This window comes from Maylandia zebra, linkage group LG12 (assembly GCF_041146795.1).
Source record: "Maylandia zebra isolate NMK-2024a linkage group LG12, Mzebra_GT3a, whole genome shotgun sequence".
NCBI lineage: Eukaryota > Metazoa > Chordata > Actinopteri > Cichliformes > Cichlidae > Maylandia > Maylandia zebra.
Window position 1 is genome coordinate 34,446,031 of NC_135178.1, and position 21,355 is coordinate 34,467,385.

Genomic DNA, 21,355 nt, shown 5'->3' on the forward strand with positions numbered 1-21,355 from the left:
TCCAAAGTGGTTAGTGAGGTTAAGTTAAGCCATTCTAAGCTGGTCATAGGCGTGAATCTCTGTCTGTTAGACCGACAACAGACTGATGACCTGTCTAGAGTGTTTCCTGCCTATCACCCTGTGGCAGCTGGGATAGACTCCAGGCCTCCTGTAACTCTGAATTGGTTAAGTGAAAGAGAGTGGATGGATAATTTGTTTTAATATATTATCCATATGAATTATATCTATACACCATCATCATCATTATATAAGTCATTGTACTTTTCATGGTCCAGCCCACTTGGGCACCTGATCTAGAATGATTTGTGTCTTATCTACTTTCAGGAGTCGAATTATCCCAGTTGTTAAAGCTAAATAAAGTATTATGAGTATTATGTAAAATAAAATCAAGATTATTTTTGTATATTTTCTAAGATGACGATTGTCTTTAAAACAAAGTAAAAAAAAAACAGTGTAAAAAAATTTGTTGGGCTCTGAAAGCATAATCATGTAAAACAAAATAAAAGAGAGAAACACCCAGGGACACTCAAAGGAAAGCCAGGTTTATATAATAAACATCAACTCACATAGTAAAGACAGCTTTGCGCCTGCACCTCAGTCATTATCAGAACATCCTGGCACACTGCTATTTCCTGTCAAAACCAGTGATGAGCTGATAGCAAGACTGCAGGTTTAAGCAAACACTGCTCAATTAGCAGTTCTGCACGGTTTTTTATGAAAACCACATTTTGCTTTTAAATATTTTCAAGATCAGAACTTCTGTATTTACAGGAAAGGCAAATGCATCAGATCATCAACTCACAGTTCACAAAAGCCAACCAACATTTGATGCTGGTGTTACTCATTTCTCATACTCCAGTTTTCAGGATTCACTCTGAAACTTTTCATCATTCCATTAATATTCGAACGTTAAGCTGTTAAACCAATGCAGTCCTTAAAATCAGGGTTAGCAGGGTTACCAAGGCAATAGCAGTCAAACATCTCTCATTAGTTTTGCAAAGTTTAAAAAACGTATCTGAGTTATGATGAAGTGTTGCCACTAACTCACAAACCATATCCTAAATAAAGATTAGATGGTCAGGTTGAGTTAACTGGTTTCCGTCACTCTTTGTTTTTATTGTTCGGTGTTCGGTTTCAGCATCAAGAGCTTCGACAGAGAAAGCAGCTGTTGTTCCCCATGCTAATGCTGCTGCTGCTGCCTCGCTTCGTGCGTATCTAGGCCTCTGTGTGAATGTCTCAGTGTGTCACCAGCAGTGATTACAAATGTCATTGTTTAATGCCAACACACACTCACATGCAGCGGAGCGAGAGGGGGTGGTAAAAAAAAGGGAGTTGGTGTCTTTTACATATATTATTTACGGCAGTGAGCCTTGATGCAACAGAATAGTAAATTAAAGTCATTGTGTTTGTGTTTATAATGATTTTACAGTTTACTTTGCACCTACTGGATGAACTGGCACCAAAACAGTGGTTTTTCTTCCCTGCGCAAGACTGCCAATGAAAACTAAACATGCTCGTATGCTTTACAAACTTTATGAGGAGGAACTCTGTTGCTCTACCCTTTGTCTAAGCGTCGTGTTAGTCTCTTCCTCTTGACTGAAACGCGCTGGAGCGCGTGCCGGAGTTTGGTGCGTAATGGACACCCATCCATCCTTTCTACTCTTGCCTCCTCCTCATTGTTCTCCGTGTTCCTGGCATGCTGGGCTGTCTCCCGAGTCCAGAGAGAGGAGGAGACAAAGCCAGAGATGACAATAAATCGTCTGAGTCACCATCTGAGGGAGAGACAGAGGGAGTGAGAACGACTTCGTGTCCTTTACGCATGTTATGAGCACTTTCAGACACGCTTGTCGTGCGTCCTGGCGCATCCAGTGATTAGAGGTTTCCAAAGTACAGCGGAATAGTAAATGACTATATTTCAGTTTATCCGTGTTTGGAATTAAATGTGGCAGCTTCCCTGTAGTTTTGGAGCAGGTGCTTTTTCCCGCTAACCGTTTGTCTCTCGGTGCATCACTGACAGAAATGTCGGGTCAGAAACCGTCGTTGAAGAGCGACGACTCCGCGCAGAGCCGCTTTCAAGTGGATGTGGTAATGGAGGCATCATCTGCAGCGCCCGGTCCGGCTGCCCCTTCTGCTCCGGCATCCACTGATGGATCCAGACCTCCCGAGGAGTCCAAAGGCCGGTTCAGGGTGGTGGGCTTCATGGATTCGGGCGCGATGGACATTGGACTCCCACCTGATGTCTCCCATGAGCCGGACACGGCAAAAAGCGACTCAGTCAGTCTCCATTCAACTGGCACGGGGCACACTCACATCTCTGACTCCCACTCCAACACCTACTACATGAGGACCTTCGGACACAACACTATAGACGCCGTGCCTAACATTGACTTCTATCGGCAGACAGCCGCGCCATTTGGGGAGAAGTTGACCAGACCGTCGCTGTCGGAGCTACACGACGAACTCGATAAGGTAACAAAAACATTTTTTTTTATTGGCTTCGTTATTAAATGATGCTATTAAATTTATTATTAAAATAGTTGATCTCAAGTTTCACATCAAACACAACGAAGGCGACAGTAAAGAAAGAGTCACGTTATGGTAAAATCGTCAACTTTAAAAGGCAGTTTAGACGCCGAGAGTTGAAAGGTTATTTCCCAGATTTAAAAACAGAACTAACACGTCACTACGCACTTCCCTGTTCACCGGACACAAGTCAGTTCATTTTTCAGTAAACAGAAAAGATTCCCTTCGCTCTTCCCTCTACACAATACCGCTTCTCATGACCCTGCAGGCACCCCCAGCCGCGCTCCCACTCCTTACATACAGTTCAAGGTAACAGACCACCATTGTACAATAACAGTGAGCCAGAACACCAACTGGGCAAAGCACCACCAGGACCTTTAGGCGTGCCTTCATTTAAACAGTGAAAAAACACGAAAATCAGGCATCTCGTAAAGGTGTCGCCCTACTTCCAGTCGTGCTTCTTGTTGAACAAGTTCACTAAAGTACATCCAAAGTTATTGTTTTGGTGATGGAATTGGACAGTCTGACACATCTCTCCAAATTCTCCCAGTCTGGCAGTGGATTGGGATCCAGTGACAGTGAAGGCCACATGAAGTGCTATGTGTCATTTATCATCAAGTCCTCTTTGCCTCTGATTCACTCACATTTTTCGTTTGATTTGTCATAGAAATGAGATGTGTTTTTCTTGATTATATGCGTCAAAAATCATAAATTTCACTGGTTCTAATTTCTGTGGTTAAGCCTATAAAATGCCTTTATGACTGGACTCAAAATCAAACCTGATGGACTAAAGTGCCAAACTGGAGGCACTTTAGGGTGTTTAGTGGAATCGTTCCTTGTATGTGCACATACACAGATATTTAGCCATCTCACAGAATCACCAGCATACACATACACGGACATCAGTTTGTTTGCTTGAGCGAGGCTGTGGATAACTAACTGCTTTGCTGCTGTGGGGGTCATGGAACATGAGATATACTGCACATGAAATGATTTCACTTATTATATAACAAAGCCACAGAAAACTAATTAACACACTATCTTTATCCTTATTGTGGTGAAACGCCACCTTTAAACCAAAGATGTAAGTTTTCCAACCCAGGTAAGTTTAGTTAACTAAACAGTTTTACATTTTCAGATGTCATATTTCAATTTGAATCCACTTAATAAGTAGATAATTAAATAGTAAAATGTTTTAAATCAAATATATATTGAAATAAATAAGATAAGACCACATTTATTCATTGCTTTTATTGCTTTTATTTTTTCCTGTATACTATTGACCAGTCAATCAACTTATTTAACTTCTACCCAGAGTTTCAGATTTTCTGTTAGGATTAGCATTACATAAAGCATATATATATATATATTTATCATTTGACTAAAAAACTTCTCTCTCACAAAACTAAGACCACTGACTGTCTAATCAGAACTCAAGAGTCGCAAGTTCTCAACTTTTAAGTGATTGTAATTATCCTGTTGATTGTTAGGCTTCACCTCTGTTCAAGTTTCTGCTTTCCTGACTTGTCTGGATTTTTTTTCCCATCAGGAGCCCTTTGAGGATGGTCTGGCCAATGGAGAAGAACCATCGGCAGCTGAGGAAGCGGCCGCACTGGCAGCGAAGGAGGCCAAAGGAGGAAGTGTCAAATTTGGTTGGGTTAAAGGAGTCCTGGTTAGTGTTCATGTCATGAATGAAAGCACAAGGTGCACTCTGCTTCTTCTTGTGGTATTTAAATGTGTTGAACTACTTAAACAAAACTGTAAACAGTCAACTTTCTTCCCACAGAGCGGGCAAGAATGAAACACTTTAGTGTCCCATAATTAGACAATCAAATACATAATCTCATCATCTTAAGGTATAAAATGTATTTTCTCTGGTTATATTCCTGTCAGGTTGGATCATTTGAGAATAATTCTAGATTTAGGAAATGTAAACGAACTTCAAAGATCCCTATACAGACAATGAGACACTCACTTCTTCTCTCTATAGCTACAGTAAGCTAAGCTAAAATATTGCAGAAACTGGTTCTGCATAGAGTCTACACAGTGGTGATCAGGGGTGGAAATGTGCTGCCTCTCATCCGAATATTACTGCATCAATGAGAATGCGCTGTATAGAAGTATAGAAGCTTGTCTGTCATATTGCACATGAAAAGCTTGTTATTAAGGTTGGTGCAGGAAGGAAGACAGTAAACTCTACCCGAAAGCAAATGATGTACGACATAAATATAGCATCGTCCTTTTCTCAGGTATTTTTGGCTTTCTTTTTGGCAGCTGTAAGGTTTAATTCAATTCAATTCAGTTTTATTGAATTGAAGCGCCTTGAGGCGACTGTCGTTGTCGCCTCAAGGCGCTTTAAATTGTAAGGTAGACCCTACAATAATACATACAGAGAAAAACCCAACAATCATATGACCTCCATATGAGCAAGCACTTTGGGACAGTGGGAAGGAAAAACTCCCTTTTAACAGGAAGAAACCTCCAGTGGGACCAAGCTCTGGGAGGGGCGGGGCTATCTGCTGCAACCGGTTGGGGTGAGAGAAGGAAGACAGGATAAAGACATGCTGTGGAAGAGACAGAGGTTAATAATGAGTGTGATTGAGTGCAGAGAGAGAGGTCGATTAGCACAGAGTGAATGAGAAAGGTGACTGAAGAAGAAATACTCAATGCATCATGGGAATCCCCCCAGCAACCTACACCTGTTGTCTGTCTTTACGTTTTAACTGACTTCTGTTTGTGTGTTGCAGATCCGCTGCATGCTGAATATCTGGGGTGTGATGCTCTTCATCAGAATGTCCTGGATTGTGGGACAGGCTGGAATTGGTGGGTACAAACAATTAGTGACTCAGGGAAATGTGTGACACCCTTCATCACCCAGTGCTCATATGACAGGCTTACATGCAAACAAACGTTGCTTTGCGAGCCATCAGAATATTAAAAAGCTTGTTTGCAGAAAGAAGATGAGCTGAGAGGCTGAACCAAGATAAATGAGGATTGTTTTGAACTGATTCATGTTATTCATGCATGCGTAAGGAGGGAGGCTGCTTTTAAGGTCTGATTTTGTTCAAGCTCCTCTAATAAAGTCTAAGCATAAAATCACGGAGTCTGAAATAAGCAGAAAAGGTCTCTTTTAAATTTAAGTAGAGATAAAAGTATTAAACAGTCCTCCACCCACACAGTAAAACACTTAAATGGAATGCATACTATCTTTAAGTTGTGCATAAAGGTACAGTAGAACCAGCTAGGAAATGGTGTGCTGGCTACACACTGACAAGATTTCAGATCAATTACATTATACATTACTGCTCATTTCTACTGATAAGTCATTAAAAATAGCTCCTCTATGTTTTGCAGACTGCTTATTGACCACATAAGCTCGTGTACAAATATAGCAGGCACTAGCTCTAGCTAGTTAGTGTACTACAATAGTTTTTTCTTAGAACTTTATAAATAAAGTTCTAAGAAAAAACTATTGCTTACCTGTGATGATGAACTGAATCTAAAAATAAATAAATAAATAACCTGCGAGGAAGCCCATTCGGCCCATATGCATGTTTTATATTTTGTTTTCAACTGTACTGATTTGAACTTGGATAACATTATCGTGTTATTTTATTGAAGACTGCTGATTTTTGCTCAGTTGCCTGTAACTTCACATATTTTTCATGTTTTTGTAAAACAGGACTGACCATTGGTATCATCTTGATGGCCACTGTGGTCACCACCATCACCGGTCTGTCTACATCTGCTATAGCGACCAACGGCTTTGTACGAGGAGGTGAGACCCATATAGGACATTTTACTTTTACAAAAGGTCTTTAACATCTAGAATTTTAAAACTAAACCTACAAATGGACTAGAAACTGCTCAAAATGTATGACAGCAGCAATAATTTATATCACTTAACATCTGAATGTCATGCCATCCAGGAGGAGCATACTATCTGATCTCCAGAAGTCTGGGGCCTGAATTTGGAGGCTCCATCGGTCTTATCTTTGCCTTCGCCAATGCCGTAGCTGTGGCCATGTATGTCGTAGGCTTTGCAGAGACAGTCGTTGAGTTGCTCAATGTAAGAAATGCTCTGGTGTACTTATGGAAATCTCTCTGTGATATGCAAAAGATTCTCATTTCGAATCAACCTGTTAATTGGTTGCAGGACGTTGATGCCTTGATGACTGATGAGCTCAATGACATTCGTATCGTTGGGACTTTGACCATCATCTTGTTGTTGGGAATCTCTGTAGCTGGGATGGAGTGGGAAGCCAAGGTATAATTACAACAATGTCCCGGAAAAAAACGTCAAAACCAAAGGCTTCAGTGAGATTTCAATAAAAGGGCATAAATCATTTGTGTCCTTAAAAATGTTGATTATGTATTTCTCGTCAAAGCTGCTGAGTTAACTTTGGGATTTGGAGCTTTTAAGAAAAAGTCTGCCAGTGTATGTGTTCATTTCTGAATGCAAATCTGCAATCAAACTAAATATAAATTTAAAAAAGAAAATTTTTTGGTGCGTTAGCACCAGAATTAAGCATGTACTTCATTTAGAGGATATAAAGTACTGATACAATTGATATCTGGATTGATCCCTCCACCTCTGCCTCTACCTACCTCTGTATACATTGGTGATTTGAGTCTCTGCACAGACAAAGCAACATACATGTTTGTAACAGGGTGATTTTAACTGAGAAACTGGAGCAAATCTCTCTTCTTTCTTACTCATGTGTTTTCTTCTACTGTCCATCAGGCTCAGATTGTCCTCCTGGTGATTCTGCTGGCAGCCATTGTTAACTTCTTCTTTGGATCCTTCATGCCATCAGAAAGCAAAGAGCCTAAAGGATTTTTCGGATACCACAGTCAGTCTGCATTCTTGTCATTTCTTCACACGGGGATTAGCATCCTCTAAATTCAGTGTTAGGATTCATGTTGATAATCTATCTTACATAATCTTCTCTCTTGATTCTTCTCTCTTTTAGCGGCCATCCTTTTAGAGAACTTTGGTCCAGAATTCAGAGATGGGGAGACGTTTTTCTCCGTATTTGCCATTTTCTTCCCCGCAGCTACTGGAATTCTGGCTGGAGCCAACATCTCTGGAGACCTAACCGTGGGTTTTTCATCTTTGTACATTTATATAAATTCACGTGATGATTTTGGTCATATGTTGTGACAGTATTGCTTTTTGTTTACACAGTAACCAGATCACACAGAGACTTGTGAGAAAAGAAAACTCACCTTCCAAAGTTTTTTTTTTTTTTTTTTACATAGAATCTTTTTTATTAGTTTATCATTTTTGAGTTTAGTTGTTGCTCATACTTCATGCACCTGATGTTTGAGATGTATAACATAATTCATCCTTTCCAATAAATTAAAAATGTATCCCATTCTCTCTTTAGGATCCTCAGTCTGCAATCCCTAAAGGCACTCTGTTGGCAATCCTCATTACAGGGCTTACCTATGTCGCTGTCGCCATCTCTGCAGGTAGATACACTTTAACAGTTGTGAACCTGAGAGAGAGAGAGAGAGAGAGAGAGAGAGAGAGAGATAGATAGATAGATAGATAGATAGATAGATAGATAGATAGATAGATAGATAGATAGATAGATAGATAGATAGATAGATAGATAGATAGATAGATAGATAGATTGATTGATTGATTGATTGATTGATTGATTGATTGATTGATTGATTGATTGATTGATTGATTTAGAAGTAAAAGCTTTGTATACATGTCACTTTACCGATTACTGATCTACATTTGTGTCCTGGTTGTGCCTCCTGCAGGCTCCTGTATTGTGAGAGATGCAACTGGTGACCACAATGACACAGTGAGCCCCACAGTGAACTGCACCGATGCGGCCTGCACGCTCGGCTATGATTTTTCCATCTGTAAGGAGGGAGGCTGTCCATTTGGCTTGATGAATGACTTCCAGGTAACACTGAAGCAGATGATCTTAACACTACCTGTTTTCTTGGTACTTACTGTGTTGATTGTTCCAAAGATTATGGCGAATATATCACAATTCATAATTCATATCATAATTGTGACAATGACCAGTTTTGAGTTTGAGTATAACTTTGGCATAAAACTGTGTAAAATAAGTTATTTATAAAACCCTGCTTTGATGTGGGGATACTGCGCGTTTACTTTATGACCACTGTGATAGGAATTATGAGATCTAATCAATTAAGTGCAAGATGCAAGGTGCTTGAATTATAAACAGGATGTCATGTTCCACAAACAGTGGGTTAAATTAGCAAGAAGTTGCATTAATAAAAGACAAAATTGTGCTTTTAGGAGGGAGAGAGGAAAATATATTTTGTTTCTCTTTTGGTTCACGGCCATTAATGACTAAACCTTCATTCATGCGCTATTATCTGTGAGTAAATATCAAAGCTGTTACTATCTGTGTAAGTAGATTTTTTGGCTCCCAGCTGCACATGTGAGACTATTTAAGTTTTTTATTTATTTATTTATTTTTATGATGAGCATCTTTTATGGATCAAGTGTGTGCACACCACTGGGAAGGATCTTAAGATTAAGTTCAAGTAAATGAGAGTCTGGAGCACCACCTGGTGCAGCATCCCTTCTTCCTCTTGTGGCTAAAGGCAGTTTATTTTGACTCAGCTGGATGTTTGGGCTCTTTGCTTAAATGCTAATCAGATGATTGCTTGGTGACGCTGCTAAAGGTCAGGGGCTGAAATTGGTCCGTTTCTTCCTGCTGCTATGAAATATTAAAAGTACTTTATGCTCAACTAGGGTACCGATGATTTCACCCCGGCAGAAAGATGCGTCGGGATACAAGCAGAGAAAAAAGTCCAACTTAATTTGTATAGCACCTTTTCATGCAGGTCAGTCAGATCACTGACAAGCTGTTTATAGGCCGGAGCAAAACTAATTGTAAAAACACCGAAAGTAAAATAAAGTTTCAGTAGACTACAATTACACTACAATGAAAGAAATAAAATAAAAAGAGATTAAATAATATAATACTGGATAAATTGGATTAAAAGGAGAACATCACAGATGAGTACACATAAACAAATACAATTAAACTGTAGTAAGTAAAGCAGAAAACATTAGTAAAGTAAGTAATGTCTAAAGTACAACCAAGCCAGAATAGAACTGCTTTAAATTTACATTTAAAAATTTAGTTCAGTTTTATTTTGCATAGCGCCAACTCACAACAAAAGTTTTGGGGTTTTTTTTATATAATAAAGAACCTACAAAAGAGAAAACACCAAGATACAAATGACCTCTATGAGCTGCACATGGCAACAGTTGGAAGGAAGAACTCACTTTTAACAGGAAGAGTCCTCCAGCTGAAACAGACTCAGCGAGGGGGAGCAATGTGCCATGACTGGTTAGGGTCTGCAGGGAAAGCAAAGTAAGAAAAGGAGAGCATCAAAAGAAACGATGAGGAAAATGTGTGTTCGCAGCAAGGTGGGTGAGGTGACCAGGACGCCACCACCGTATGGAAATTGATGCTTTCAGCTGATATTAAGACACATTAAGAGATATTTATTGTTTACTTCAGTCAAAAATTCCAGACAATCCTAGGAAGTTGTATTACATAAAGTCGTTCGCACACAGGCAGCTTGACGTGAATTGAATCACCCACTTCTATTGTTTCCAGTGGAAGCCTACACACTGGCGTCAGTGCTGTGTCAGGATGCAAAACTGTCCCATTTCCTGTCGTCCACACACCTCCACAAAAACAGCTGTTTAATCAGACTGACAGTGTTTTTACACATAAATTGTGTGAGCAGTGGGTACTCGAAGACACAGACACACAGGTGAAAGTAGTCAAGACAAGTGAAGACTGAAAGACATAAAGCCAAAAAAGACACAAGTTAAAACTAACTATACACTCAGCAGGACAAGACTGACCGTAAACACAGTAAAGATGAGCATACAGACCAGGAAACACCAGGAGACAAAAAAACAATAATTAAAATTAAAAAACAAATATCACCACAGTCCAACTTCTGTGGAACCAAATCTCTCTGTAGCATAAAGCAACAATCCAAATTCAACAAACTATGATAAATGTATTGATTTTCTTGACTGAGCAATATGATGGCATATATGGCAAGACAACTGAAATCTCTGTATGCGTTTTATGTGGACCAAACTGTATCTCAGAGGACTTTTTGAGACATGCAACAATCTAATCCAAGATATTTTCATTTAATGGATTAAATTAAATGTCAGTAAACTGTCTATGTATATGTTTGACAGTCTGGGTGTCTGCACAGGCACTGGGTGCACATTTCTGCTGTGATTATAACTCGTTTATATAAGTCATACTTAAAAAATGGATGAGCAAGACTGCTGCTCTGACCCTCTTTCACTGTATGTGCATGTAATGTAGATGGCTGGAGTGTGTGTGTGTGTGTGTGTGTGTGTGTGTGTGTGTGTGTGTGTGTGTGTGTGTGTGTGTGTGTGTGTGTGTGTGTGTGTGTGAACAAGAGAGAGAGAGAGAGAGATGAAGCTGTTCTCAAACAAAGTGCAGCAGAAATAATAGCGACTGTTGTTTTGAGTCACAAGGTTCTCGTGGCTCAGTGCTGAATGAGAGCATTGAAAACATCCACCTACACACACACACATACACATGCGCACACAGAGCTCACTGACACTGATAGCGCTGACATGTTGCAGCACTACAGACCGAAGCAGCTGCTCGAGTTTCATTATTACTGTTGTTGAAGGAGAAAAGCAGATCTGAATGAATCTGATCGTCTTTGACCCGATAATGCCTTTGAATCATATTTGCTACATGAGTTTCTGAGACCTCTGTCTCATCAACATGATCAATACTTGCCATAATGTCTAAATGTTATGGACAAAACTCTTTTTTTGTCTAAAATTAACACCCAAGGTATCAATTGCGATACAAAAAAATATAATAAAAATATATCACACACAACATGATATAGCAAAAAAAATTGTGGATTTTGTTATAAGGGTTAATGAACATCTCAGAAAATCTGAATTTTCTGGAAATTTTTTTGATGGGTTTGGTCTTCGACATCATACATTGTTCGTAGGTGACTGTGTAGAGCTGTCCTCCCTCCTTCACTTCCATCAGATATGAAAATATTCTCTCTTGAGATGATTTATACAATCGGCTCCTTTAGGAACAAACTCAGTTGAATGGGTGATGTTTTTGCACCAAATATCTACGTCACTGCTTCATAATGATGCACCTCGTCCCAGTGAGTTGAGTCAGTCCTGCTTCAGAATACACTTTTAAAATCTCAGAGTTGCTTTCTCATGTGCAGAAATGTTCATGTGGATTGTGATTTTCACCAAAAACACACAAAAAACGTTCAGGACCTCCTACCCGACCGTGTAAGAACAAGCTGTTTCCAGCCGTTTTTAGCTAACTTTTGCTACCAGGACCATCTTCTAAGCATTATTTCAACTGTATTAAATAAAATTTCTAATAAAGTCATGACTGAATACAATGGGTGTGAAATTTAAAAACAACATTGGTATTCAGACTTTCAATATAATGTTTCAAATATATCTGTGAAGGTTCTCAGTCATCCAGGTCCTCGTAGTCAAAGGAGCTTACAAAGAAAAGCGTCTGGACTTCTTTAAGTTGCTTGAAGACGTTTCACCTCTCATCCGAGAAGCTTCTTCAGTTCTAAGGTCAAAAGGTGGGGAGTCCCAGATTTAAACCTAGTGGGAGTGACCCCCGCAGAGGGACAAAAGACCCCCTGATGATCCTCTAATCGCCTGAGCCAAGGTGTGAAACTGGGTGTGGGTCCCAATCAGCCAGAGTTTCGGGTGGGTTCATTGTGAAACCTGGCCCCACCTTATCATGCGAATTCCTGAGGTCAGATGGCCCAGGATGTGAGTGGGCGTTAAGGTGTCTGGGGAGGGAACTCAAAACTGGATTATAGATGGCAGGTTTAAATCTGGGACTCCCCACCATTTGATCTTAGAACTATAGAATATTTTTCTTGCAGCAGAAGGGCGGAGGGCACTAAAGTATCAATCAGTTAGGGGTGCTCAACTGAACATATGTGTCACAGTAGTTAATTAAAACTTTAGTAATATAAGTAAAAGTGTTATGACATCATGCGCCAAAAGAAAACTTTCACGAGTTAAAGGCAACAAAGTAACAAAATGCAAAACAAGCATCCACTGATTCTGAGATCTTCTGTGAGGGGTCAGCTATGACCGACAAAACTATATCTGCAGCCTATAACTTGGAAAACATTGTATTATGCAGGTATGCGTGCTTTCATGAACTATAATATTTGTGCTAAAATGGTGGGAAGATTTTTCAGATGTGTTTGATTTTATAGAAAAGTAACTAAAATTCAGAGGGGGACAGTTGTGTCACTTTGCTGTGCACACCTGTCAGAACCTCTGTCCCAGACATATCAATGTTATCAGAGCAGAAAAAGCAATATTCAATCTCAAATATCAGGTTGTACAAGCAAATGTTTATAAGAATGTAAACAGAACCAGTACTGAGATCGCAGTTTGTTGCATAAATTTAGGAAATGTGACGGTACTGTACTTGCGTTTCAGTGTTATCGCAGATGTGGCGGCAATGCTGGGGATGTGTAAGGCAGCACAAGTGCAGCGACAGTAACATCGTGGCTTGTGGCAAAAACTCACAAAAAACTGTCAATGGAAATATCTTTAAAATGCTTCAATTACTGCTTCATTTTAGTTTAGGTTAAGCTTGAGTACTTGTGCTGTCACAAAATGACAGAACATTACGTTTTAATAACAGATATTTAAATCGTCTGACAGAAACCTCAATACTGAACAGAGTTCATTTAGAAGCAAATTTACAGAAAACACCTCTGTGGAAATGGCACACGAGTGACATAAACAGAAGAAACACAGTCACACAGGTGGAATATTGAGTGAACTATTATTATAATAATAATAATAATTAATGAATTATTGAAAATAGAAGAAATTAAGGTCACACTGCACACCATCAATTATCTACAAAAAAATCAGAGACTTTAAAACTCCACTAACATTGGCCAATGTATATAATCTATCTCTCAAAATACCTGAATCATGTGACTTTTTATATACTCTAGATGTTTATTGGTCAGTGTGACTTTTAAAGATGCTCCTATGTCGTGCAGGTTATGAGTCTGGTGTCTTCCTTCGGTCCTCTGATCACCGCGGGGATTTTCTCAGCCACTCTGTCGTCAGCTCTGGCCTCGCTCGTCAGTGCACCCAAAGTCTTCCAGGTCAGAACCATAAAGCTCCAATTTACTTCTGTTTCAGCTGTTTTCTGACTTATTTCCTCATCTGCCTGCTCCTGATTGTTTCAAAGTTGCTTGACGAACCTGCCAACATTACTTCTATATTTATTAAACTGAGTGATTTCTAAGTTAATAAAAGCTGTATTTATTCTAGGCTCTCTGTAAGGACAACATCTATCCTGGACTTAGTGTGTTTGCAAAGGGTTATGGCAGGAACAATGAGCCGCTCCGTGGTTACGTTCTGACCTTCTGCATTGGTCTTGCCTTCATCCTGGTTGGTAAGCTGTTTAAGTAAACCTTCAGCTCCTGCATAAGAAACATAAAGAATAAAAATATCTACAAAAAAAAGTTTAACCTGTCTTTTGTCCACTAGCGGAGTTGAACATCATTGCTCCAATCATCTCCAACTTTTTTCTGGCCTCGTATGCTCTCATCAACTTCTCAGTTTTCCATGCCTCCCTGGCCAGCTCTCCAGGTAATCTGTGGAACTGTAAAGGAATTATGACTAGATTATAGATTATATGAAAATTACCATAGTGTTATGCTGGTATTTCTGAAAGTTTTCTCAATCTTCCTTGTCTTGACTCATCTCTTAATGGCATTTTAGCTAGTATACAAATTGGTGAATGATGTTTATAGTACAAAAAGTTCTTTGTTGTTGTTTTTTCACTGAACTAAACATAATTTCTATTAAAAACATCAAAAGAAATCCCTCTGTTTGGCCTGTTAACATCTGATCTACTCTCGCCCCTCCACTACAGGGTGGCGCCCCAGCTTCAAATACTACAACATGTGGGTATCCCTTGCCGGGGCGATCCTGTGCTGCGTGGTGATGTTTGTCATTAACTGGTGGGCGGCCCTCGTTACGCTGCTCATTGTCCTCGCACTCTACATCTACGTCAGTTACAAGAAACCTGGTAAGAAGACAATGGCACAATATTTTATCCTTTCCAAACTTCTAACAACGACCTGCTCGCCAATATGAAGCTCTGGGTTAGGTACTTCCAGCTGATTTCACACGGCACCATTTAGTGGCCGTTTCTTTAATGGCTACTAAATGCTGGGTGTCACCAAAGAACATCTAAATACTCAACACCTCCCATTCTCTGGATGTCTGACTTCTTGAGAGAATGAATGCACTGGTGTCATCCTCCAGTCACTGGGAAATTAAATAAAAATAGAGCAACTGCAGCAAAAAATAATAAATAAATAAATACAAATAAATAAAAAAATGCATGGTACTGATACCTGAGCTCAGGACGGCGGACATATTTAATGTATGTAACTCTTAGTTGTGCCCATTCTTTACTTGAGCGTTTCCATGTTTATCCACTTTAAACTTTTGCTCCAGTAGGAATTTTTTGGCTTTTTAATCAATATGTTTGATTTCTCCCAACATTTTAAAAGAGATCTGTGTGTTAATTTAAACGGTGCAATGAACAGAATAATAATCATAATCTTATAAATGAAAGTTTTCTGGCCTACTTCAGTTTTGACTCTGTATAGGTTCTGCATCTTGGCTTTTACGAGCTATCTGAGGAATTCAAGCAGCTCATGGAAAACAAACTAAATATAATCACTTAATAAACTGTGATGTATTATTTAAAACACATAATGCAAAGCAGTTAACATTAGTCCCACCTGCACGACCTGCAACAATACTTACTGTATTAACATATTAATATTGCATATACTGTATTATCCACTTTTACTTTCTTTAATGTTTATCTTGCTTTATCTAATTACAAATTCATCTTTTATATGCTGCAATTAATAATAACGACCATGATGATGATGATGATGACTATCATTATTATATTGTGGATAATTGAACTCCATGAGCTGACCAATCTACTCAAATTCAAACTGCTGTTTCCTCTAGATGTGAACTGGGGTTCATCCACTCAGGCTCTGATCTACAACCAGGCTCTGACTCACTGCCTGAACCTCACCGGAGTCGAGGACCACGTTAAAAACTTCAGGTCAGCATGAAGCTTTGAGTGGAGCTGAACTCATGGACTAAAAGTGACTGAAACAAAAACCAAACCCTACCTTTAACTCTAGACATGCTTAATTCTCGGCACTCGTTACCAACACAAAGGCATTCAGTAGTAACAGTGGAAACTTGGCTCTAACTGAATTTAAATGATCAAAATGTAATCCAATTTTAAAAGTAATTATTTAAACCAAAATAACCTGACTTCTTGTTTTAAAACTACCATAACTTGACCTTCTGTATAAAATGTATATTGACAGGCCGCAGTGTTTGGTGTTGGCGGGTTATCCAAACGCTCGACCCGCTCTGCTTCAGTTGGTGAATTCTTTCACCAAGAACGTCAGCCTCATGGTCTCCGGCCACGTCAGAACTGTACGTACCAAATGTCGTCTGTTAGGTCTGCATGTTACGCTTTCTTTCACACGGCTGAAACGTTTTGTGCTTCATCTCCTCCCACTCCTGCTCCAGGTGTCCCGTCGGTCGAACTTTAGGGAGCTATATCAGGATTATGCCCGCTGTCAGCGCTACCTCAACAAAAAACGCATCAAGGCTTTTTATGCTCCTGTTTTTTCAGACAACTTGAGGCACGGAGCTCAGTTACTCCTGCAGGTACAGAAGAAGCCTTCTTTTTGCACCCTTCATCTTATATTAAAGTCACCATTTACAAATATGTGTTTCCTCCCCATGCTAGGCTGTTGGTTTAGGTCGTCTGAAACCCAACACGCTGGTCATGGGTTTCAAGAACAACTGGAGTGATGGAAACATGAGAGATGTGGAGAATTACATCAACACTATACAGTAAGGGCTAATGCGTCTTTTTAAAGAGCTACCAACAACCAATTTTACAATCATACTGTTTTTTGTAGTGCTGTTATCATTAATTGTGTTAAAATGACGTTAACGCCATGTAGGCTCTCTCTATCAGATTGTAATGTTAAAAGTTAAGGTTAAAAAAGTGGACTAATCTTTGTCTTTGATGCAATTTTGCAGCTGAGGTTCTGCATCACACTTGGAGTCATTTTTGTATAGCGTTTCATTTATTTATTTATTTTTAATTCCAGTGATGCCTTCGACCTTTTGTTCGGTGTGGTAATCCTGCGGCTGCAGGAAGGACTGGATATTTCTCACATCCAGGGACAAGGTACGTCTGTCTTTTTCTTCATATCCATCACTTTGTCTACCTTCTGTTTATACTGTGTTTGTACTCCTGCAGACGAACTGCTATCATCCCATGAGAAGCCTCCAGTCATCACTAAGGATGTGTTGATTTCTGTCATTCCGGCTAAAGACTCAGATTCTGACTCCTGTCCTTCAAAAACCACCAGCAACCAGAGCAGCCCGCTCATCACGAGAGGTAAACAGTGAGGAAGAATTAAAATTATACCTCAGCTTAGCCTATTGCTCTAATGTTTACTTTTTATACAACTCTCACTGTCACAGGACTTGTTGTTCTTATATTTTATTCAAGTATTTCCATTTTAAGGCAGCTCATCGTTAGCGGTGAACAAAAAGGAAGAAATTAAATTGATCTCTTTTTCTTTTCTAGCCATGTGCTATTCTATGGAAATTATTTAAAATCAGCAATGATTGAAATTGACTGACTTCTCGTCCAAAAAACATTTGGCACAATCCCTGCACAGTCTCACGGCTAAGCTTGTGAAATATTCCATTGATTTATGTTTCTAGCATTTTTTTAGCAGCAAAAATATATAAAGAATTAATTATTTGAACAGCTAAGGCTCTGTTTTACTATACTGTACTGTTGTGAACCCTGGTGATACAGCTGTTTCTTTGACTTTACCTCGTCTTGTGCTCTTGCATGTGACGTGGCCTACCAGAGACCAAGTCTCCTCTGAGCCTGACCGACCAGCGTCTGTTGGAGAGCAGTCAGCAGTTTAAGAAGAAACAGGGCAAAGGAACCATTGATGTTTGGTGGCTCTTTGATGATGGAGGTTAGTGTTCTCATTGTTATATGAAAATAAAAACATATCTGGTGAACTGACTTTGGGTCCTATGATTCTGTCAAAAAGTCTAAACATAGCTAACTGTTGGTTGTGCTTTTCGATTCATACGTGTCACTGTCGTAAAAAGTAAGGTGAAAAATGAATAGACTTAAAAAACATTCAAATCTGTGGTTCCCTGATCTACACAGCAAAATCTCCAGTGTTAAATTAACACTGGAGATTTTGCTGTGTATACTGGAAAACAGATTTTTGTTCAGTTTGGGGTTTTTAATGACCTGTATAATCTCTGATGTGTTGGTTTGCAGGCCTGACTCTGCTGATCCCCTACTTGCTGACCAACAGGAGTAAGTGGGGCGACTGCAGGATCCGCGTGTTCATCGGCGGAAAGATTAACCGCATCGACCACGACCGCCGAGCGTGAGTCAACAGCTGCTTATCCACCTATGCCAAGCAATAAACTTTACTTTACTACAAACTTGACTTTATATCCACATACATTTATTATTGTGTTTTTGTTTTTGTGTCACGTCAGGATGGCCACGCTGCTCAGCAGGTTCAGAATCGACTTCTCTGACATAAACGTCCTCGGTGACATCAACACCAAACCCAAGAAACACAAGTAAGTCCTCTGAAACTTCCTGAGCTCAGCAGCTTGATCACTATGGATTTGCACTAAACACTATTGTTTTTAATGTCTTTAGCGTCTGTGTTACGTGTGTAAATTGCTTACAAAGTGTTGGAAAGCCAAAGTCAAAAGGTGAATGATTTGTTCATGAATCCTCTTTTTTAATTTATCGATTACTTGATGACTGTGAAAGTCAACATGTAGAAAGTTTGTAATACTAAAAGTTTAAGTGCTTTGAAATATTTTTTTAAATGTTCTTTAGAATGAAGCATCACGTGGGGAGGATGAAACTGATAGCGCTACTCTAAAAACCTAATGTATGTGTTTTGTTTTTACAGTAAGCTGACCTTTAAGGAGCTGATCGAGCCGTACAGGCTGAAGGAAGACGACATGGAGCAGGAGGCTGCTGAGAGGCTGAAGGCCCAGGAGCCCTGGAGGATCACTGACAACGAACTGGAGCTCTACAAGGCCAAGGTCTGCCCTCATGTTGCAAACACACTCAGACCAATCACAGTGCTCTGTTCAAGTGGTTTATGTAACTATACTGTGTGTTACTTTCAGACCAATCGTCAGATCAGACTGAACGAGCTGCTGAAGGAACACTCCAGCACTGCCAAACTCATCGTCATGTAAGAACTTCGTAATAACTTTGTCATCATCGTGTCATCATTTGTTTTAATTTACAGACAAACTCGCATTTAAAAAACCTGGTTAACCCGGCTGCTCATTTCCATGAATCAGGTGTTTCTGTGTGAGCTTGCATCTTCTCCCTGTGCCTGTGTGGGTTCCCTCTGGGTACTCCAGCTTCTTCCCACACTCTAAATACATGCGTGTCATGTTAACTGGTGATTCTAAATACACCGTGGGTGTGAATATGAGCATACAGCTGTCTGTGTTGAAGTGGTGACTTGTCCAGTGTCCAGTGTGCACAACAGTGTCTTTGGATCCTGGAATACTCACTACCAAAACAATCATTAATTGACAAAATAATGCATGACAAGCCAATCACTGCTTGTATGGACACCACTTTCTGCAAAATGAAATAAAACCATAAGAGGCCAGATTAAATTCTTATAACAATGAAAAAGAACACCAGTGAACTTACAAAAGCTTTGGACATTTAGCAAATGCACCAGGGGGATGTTAAAGAAGAACAATCTCCAGGAGAAAGCCATAAGTTCCAAGTTCAACCATAAAGAGAAGACGCCAATGACAGAAAATACAGAGGATTCACCACAACCATTTATCAAACTCAAGAACAACAAGTTAAACTTCACCGAAAAAACCTTCACCAATTCTGAAGCAGCATTCTATCTGTTCAAGTCAACCTGTAACAAAGCGACAACAGTGTGGAGAAGTCCTGGAACCATGTTTTATGCTTCGGAGCCGAAGCATAAAACATCAGCAGCAGCAGAGCTGGTGTGACGCAAGGGCATGCATGGCTTCCATCCATGTGTGCAGCAGATTGTGAAACATGTTCCATCACAGTATTAAAAAAGGCATTTTATATGTGATTGTGTTAACTTGTCCAACTAAACTGGAACCCATAAAACAGTTAGCTATCCCGCGGATTTAAAGTTGAGAGTCTGAAATTTTGACTATATCTTAAACTTTGATACTGAAGAAATCTTAAGACACTGATGACACTCAGGGAACTTCAGAAGCATTAAAGTGGATGATCCATAATGCTCTGAGCTCCAGAATTTATAGTTAATATTTTATAAGCTGTTCACGGTTAATTCAGTGCAGTTAATTGAAAAACAAGCAAATATAGTTAAAATAATGAGACATAAAGTGTGACTCATCACAGCTGTTACATATAAAGTAAATTAGACCTCTCACATTGAACTTAACACGTCAAAATAATTTGACCTTTAAGCTTACATATTAATTTAATGACATTAACTGCTCATAACTCATAATTACAAGATCATGCAGTCTTCTTTCTAACGCTGCTCTGGGTTTGATTTTGATATATATAAATATCATAAAAATTAAATTTTTCTTTCTCTCTCTGTGTGTGGCTAGGAGCATGCCTTTGGCAAGAAAGGGCACAGTGTCGAGCGCCCTCTACATGTGCTGGCTGGAAACTCTGTCCAAAGACCTCCCACCACTGCTGCTGGTGCGAGGAAACCACCAGAGCGTCCTCACCTTTTACTCCTAACACACACACACACACACACACACACACACACACACACACACAGAGTCATATACCTACTCTGCTCACGCACAAACATACAGTGTGTCCTGCTCTCCATATTTATTACAGTATGAGAAAGCCTCCGTCTGCACAAAAACAGAAACGTCGTCGTGCTTTAAGCTTGTGAAACTGTCCAGCTGTGAAGGGAAAAATTATTAGGACTAATATCTTTTTCCACTTGTCTTAAATCGATTGTTTTTAACATGTTAATTAAACTCAGTCAACAGATTTGACCATAACACTAACAGGTTGCTTGTTCCGTTTCCTCTGTGAGTTTTATGTGAATGAGAGTAACTACAGGTAAATTCATGTAAAAGTTTATTTATAAGGATAAAAGTTTGGATTTGAGAATGTAAGCTTCTGTGATTATAAAATGACGTTTTTATGGTTTTTCCCCACTGGGTTCACAAAGACAGATGCTCCATCTTTGTTAACTTTATTTTGTACTTTATTTTAATAAAGGATTAACTAAAACATATGCTTTATTGAAGTTTGGTTTTTGTCAGCTTTATTCCTGTTCCTGTATTAGTGAAGTACTTAAAGTCAAAATCAGAAAATAATCTCATCCTCAGCAATGTAACTTTAATCTGATGACACAATTCTTTAGTGAAGGGCTGAAAAAAACAATTCACATAAACTCTTTTTTATTTGTATGAACTCCGTAAGATAGTGGCATTAGAGTAGAACAATGACATATACACTCAATAGCCACTTTATTAAGTATACCTTGCTAGTTGGACCAGCTTTCGACTTCAGAACGATCTTCATTTTTCATGACATAGATTTAACAAGATGATGAA

General features: G+C 39.3%; 1 protein-coding gene across 1 annotated transcript; it reads left to right on the plus strand.

The window, feature by feature from the left end:
• Positions 1–1,682: 1,682 nt before the first annotated feature.
• slc12a2l (solute carrier family 12 member 2-like) lies at positions 1,683–21,033 on the plus strand. The gene is made up of 26 exons (XM_004555747.6): positions 1,683–2,469; positions 4,073–4,195; positions 5,271–5,346; positions 6,206–6,301; positions 6,453–6,592; positions 6,680–6,790; positions 7,268–7,376; positions 7,497–7,624; positions 7,914–7,998; positions 8,302–8,450; positions 13,645–13,752; positions 13,922–14,045; positions 14,141–14,242; positions 14,529–14,684; positions 15,650–15,749; positions 16,024–16,135; positions 16,232–16,372; positions 16,455–16,561; positions 16,825–16,904; positions 16,977–17,117; positions 17,602–17,715; positions 18,033–18,144; positions 18,260–18,346; positions 18,691–18,826; positions 18,914–18,981; positions 20,381–21,033. Exons 1-26 carry the CDS (start codon positions 2,020–2,022, stop codon positions 20,514–20,516), a joined length of 3,291 nt encoding a protein of 1,096 aa, XP_004555804.1. The 5' UTR covers positions 1,683–2,019; the 3' UTR covers positions 20,517–21,033.
• Positions 21,034–21,355: the final 322 nt, after the last annotated feature.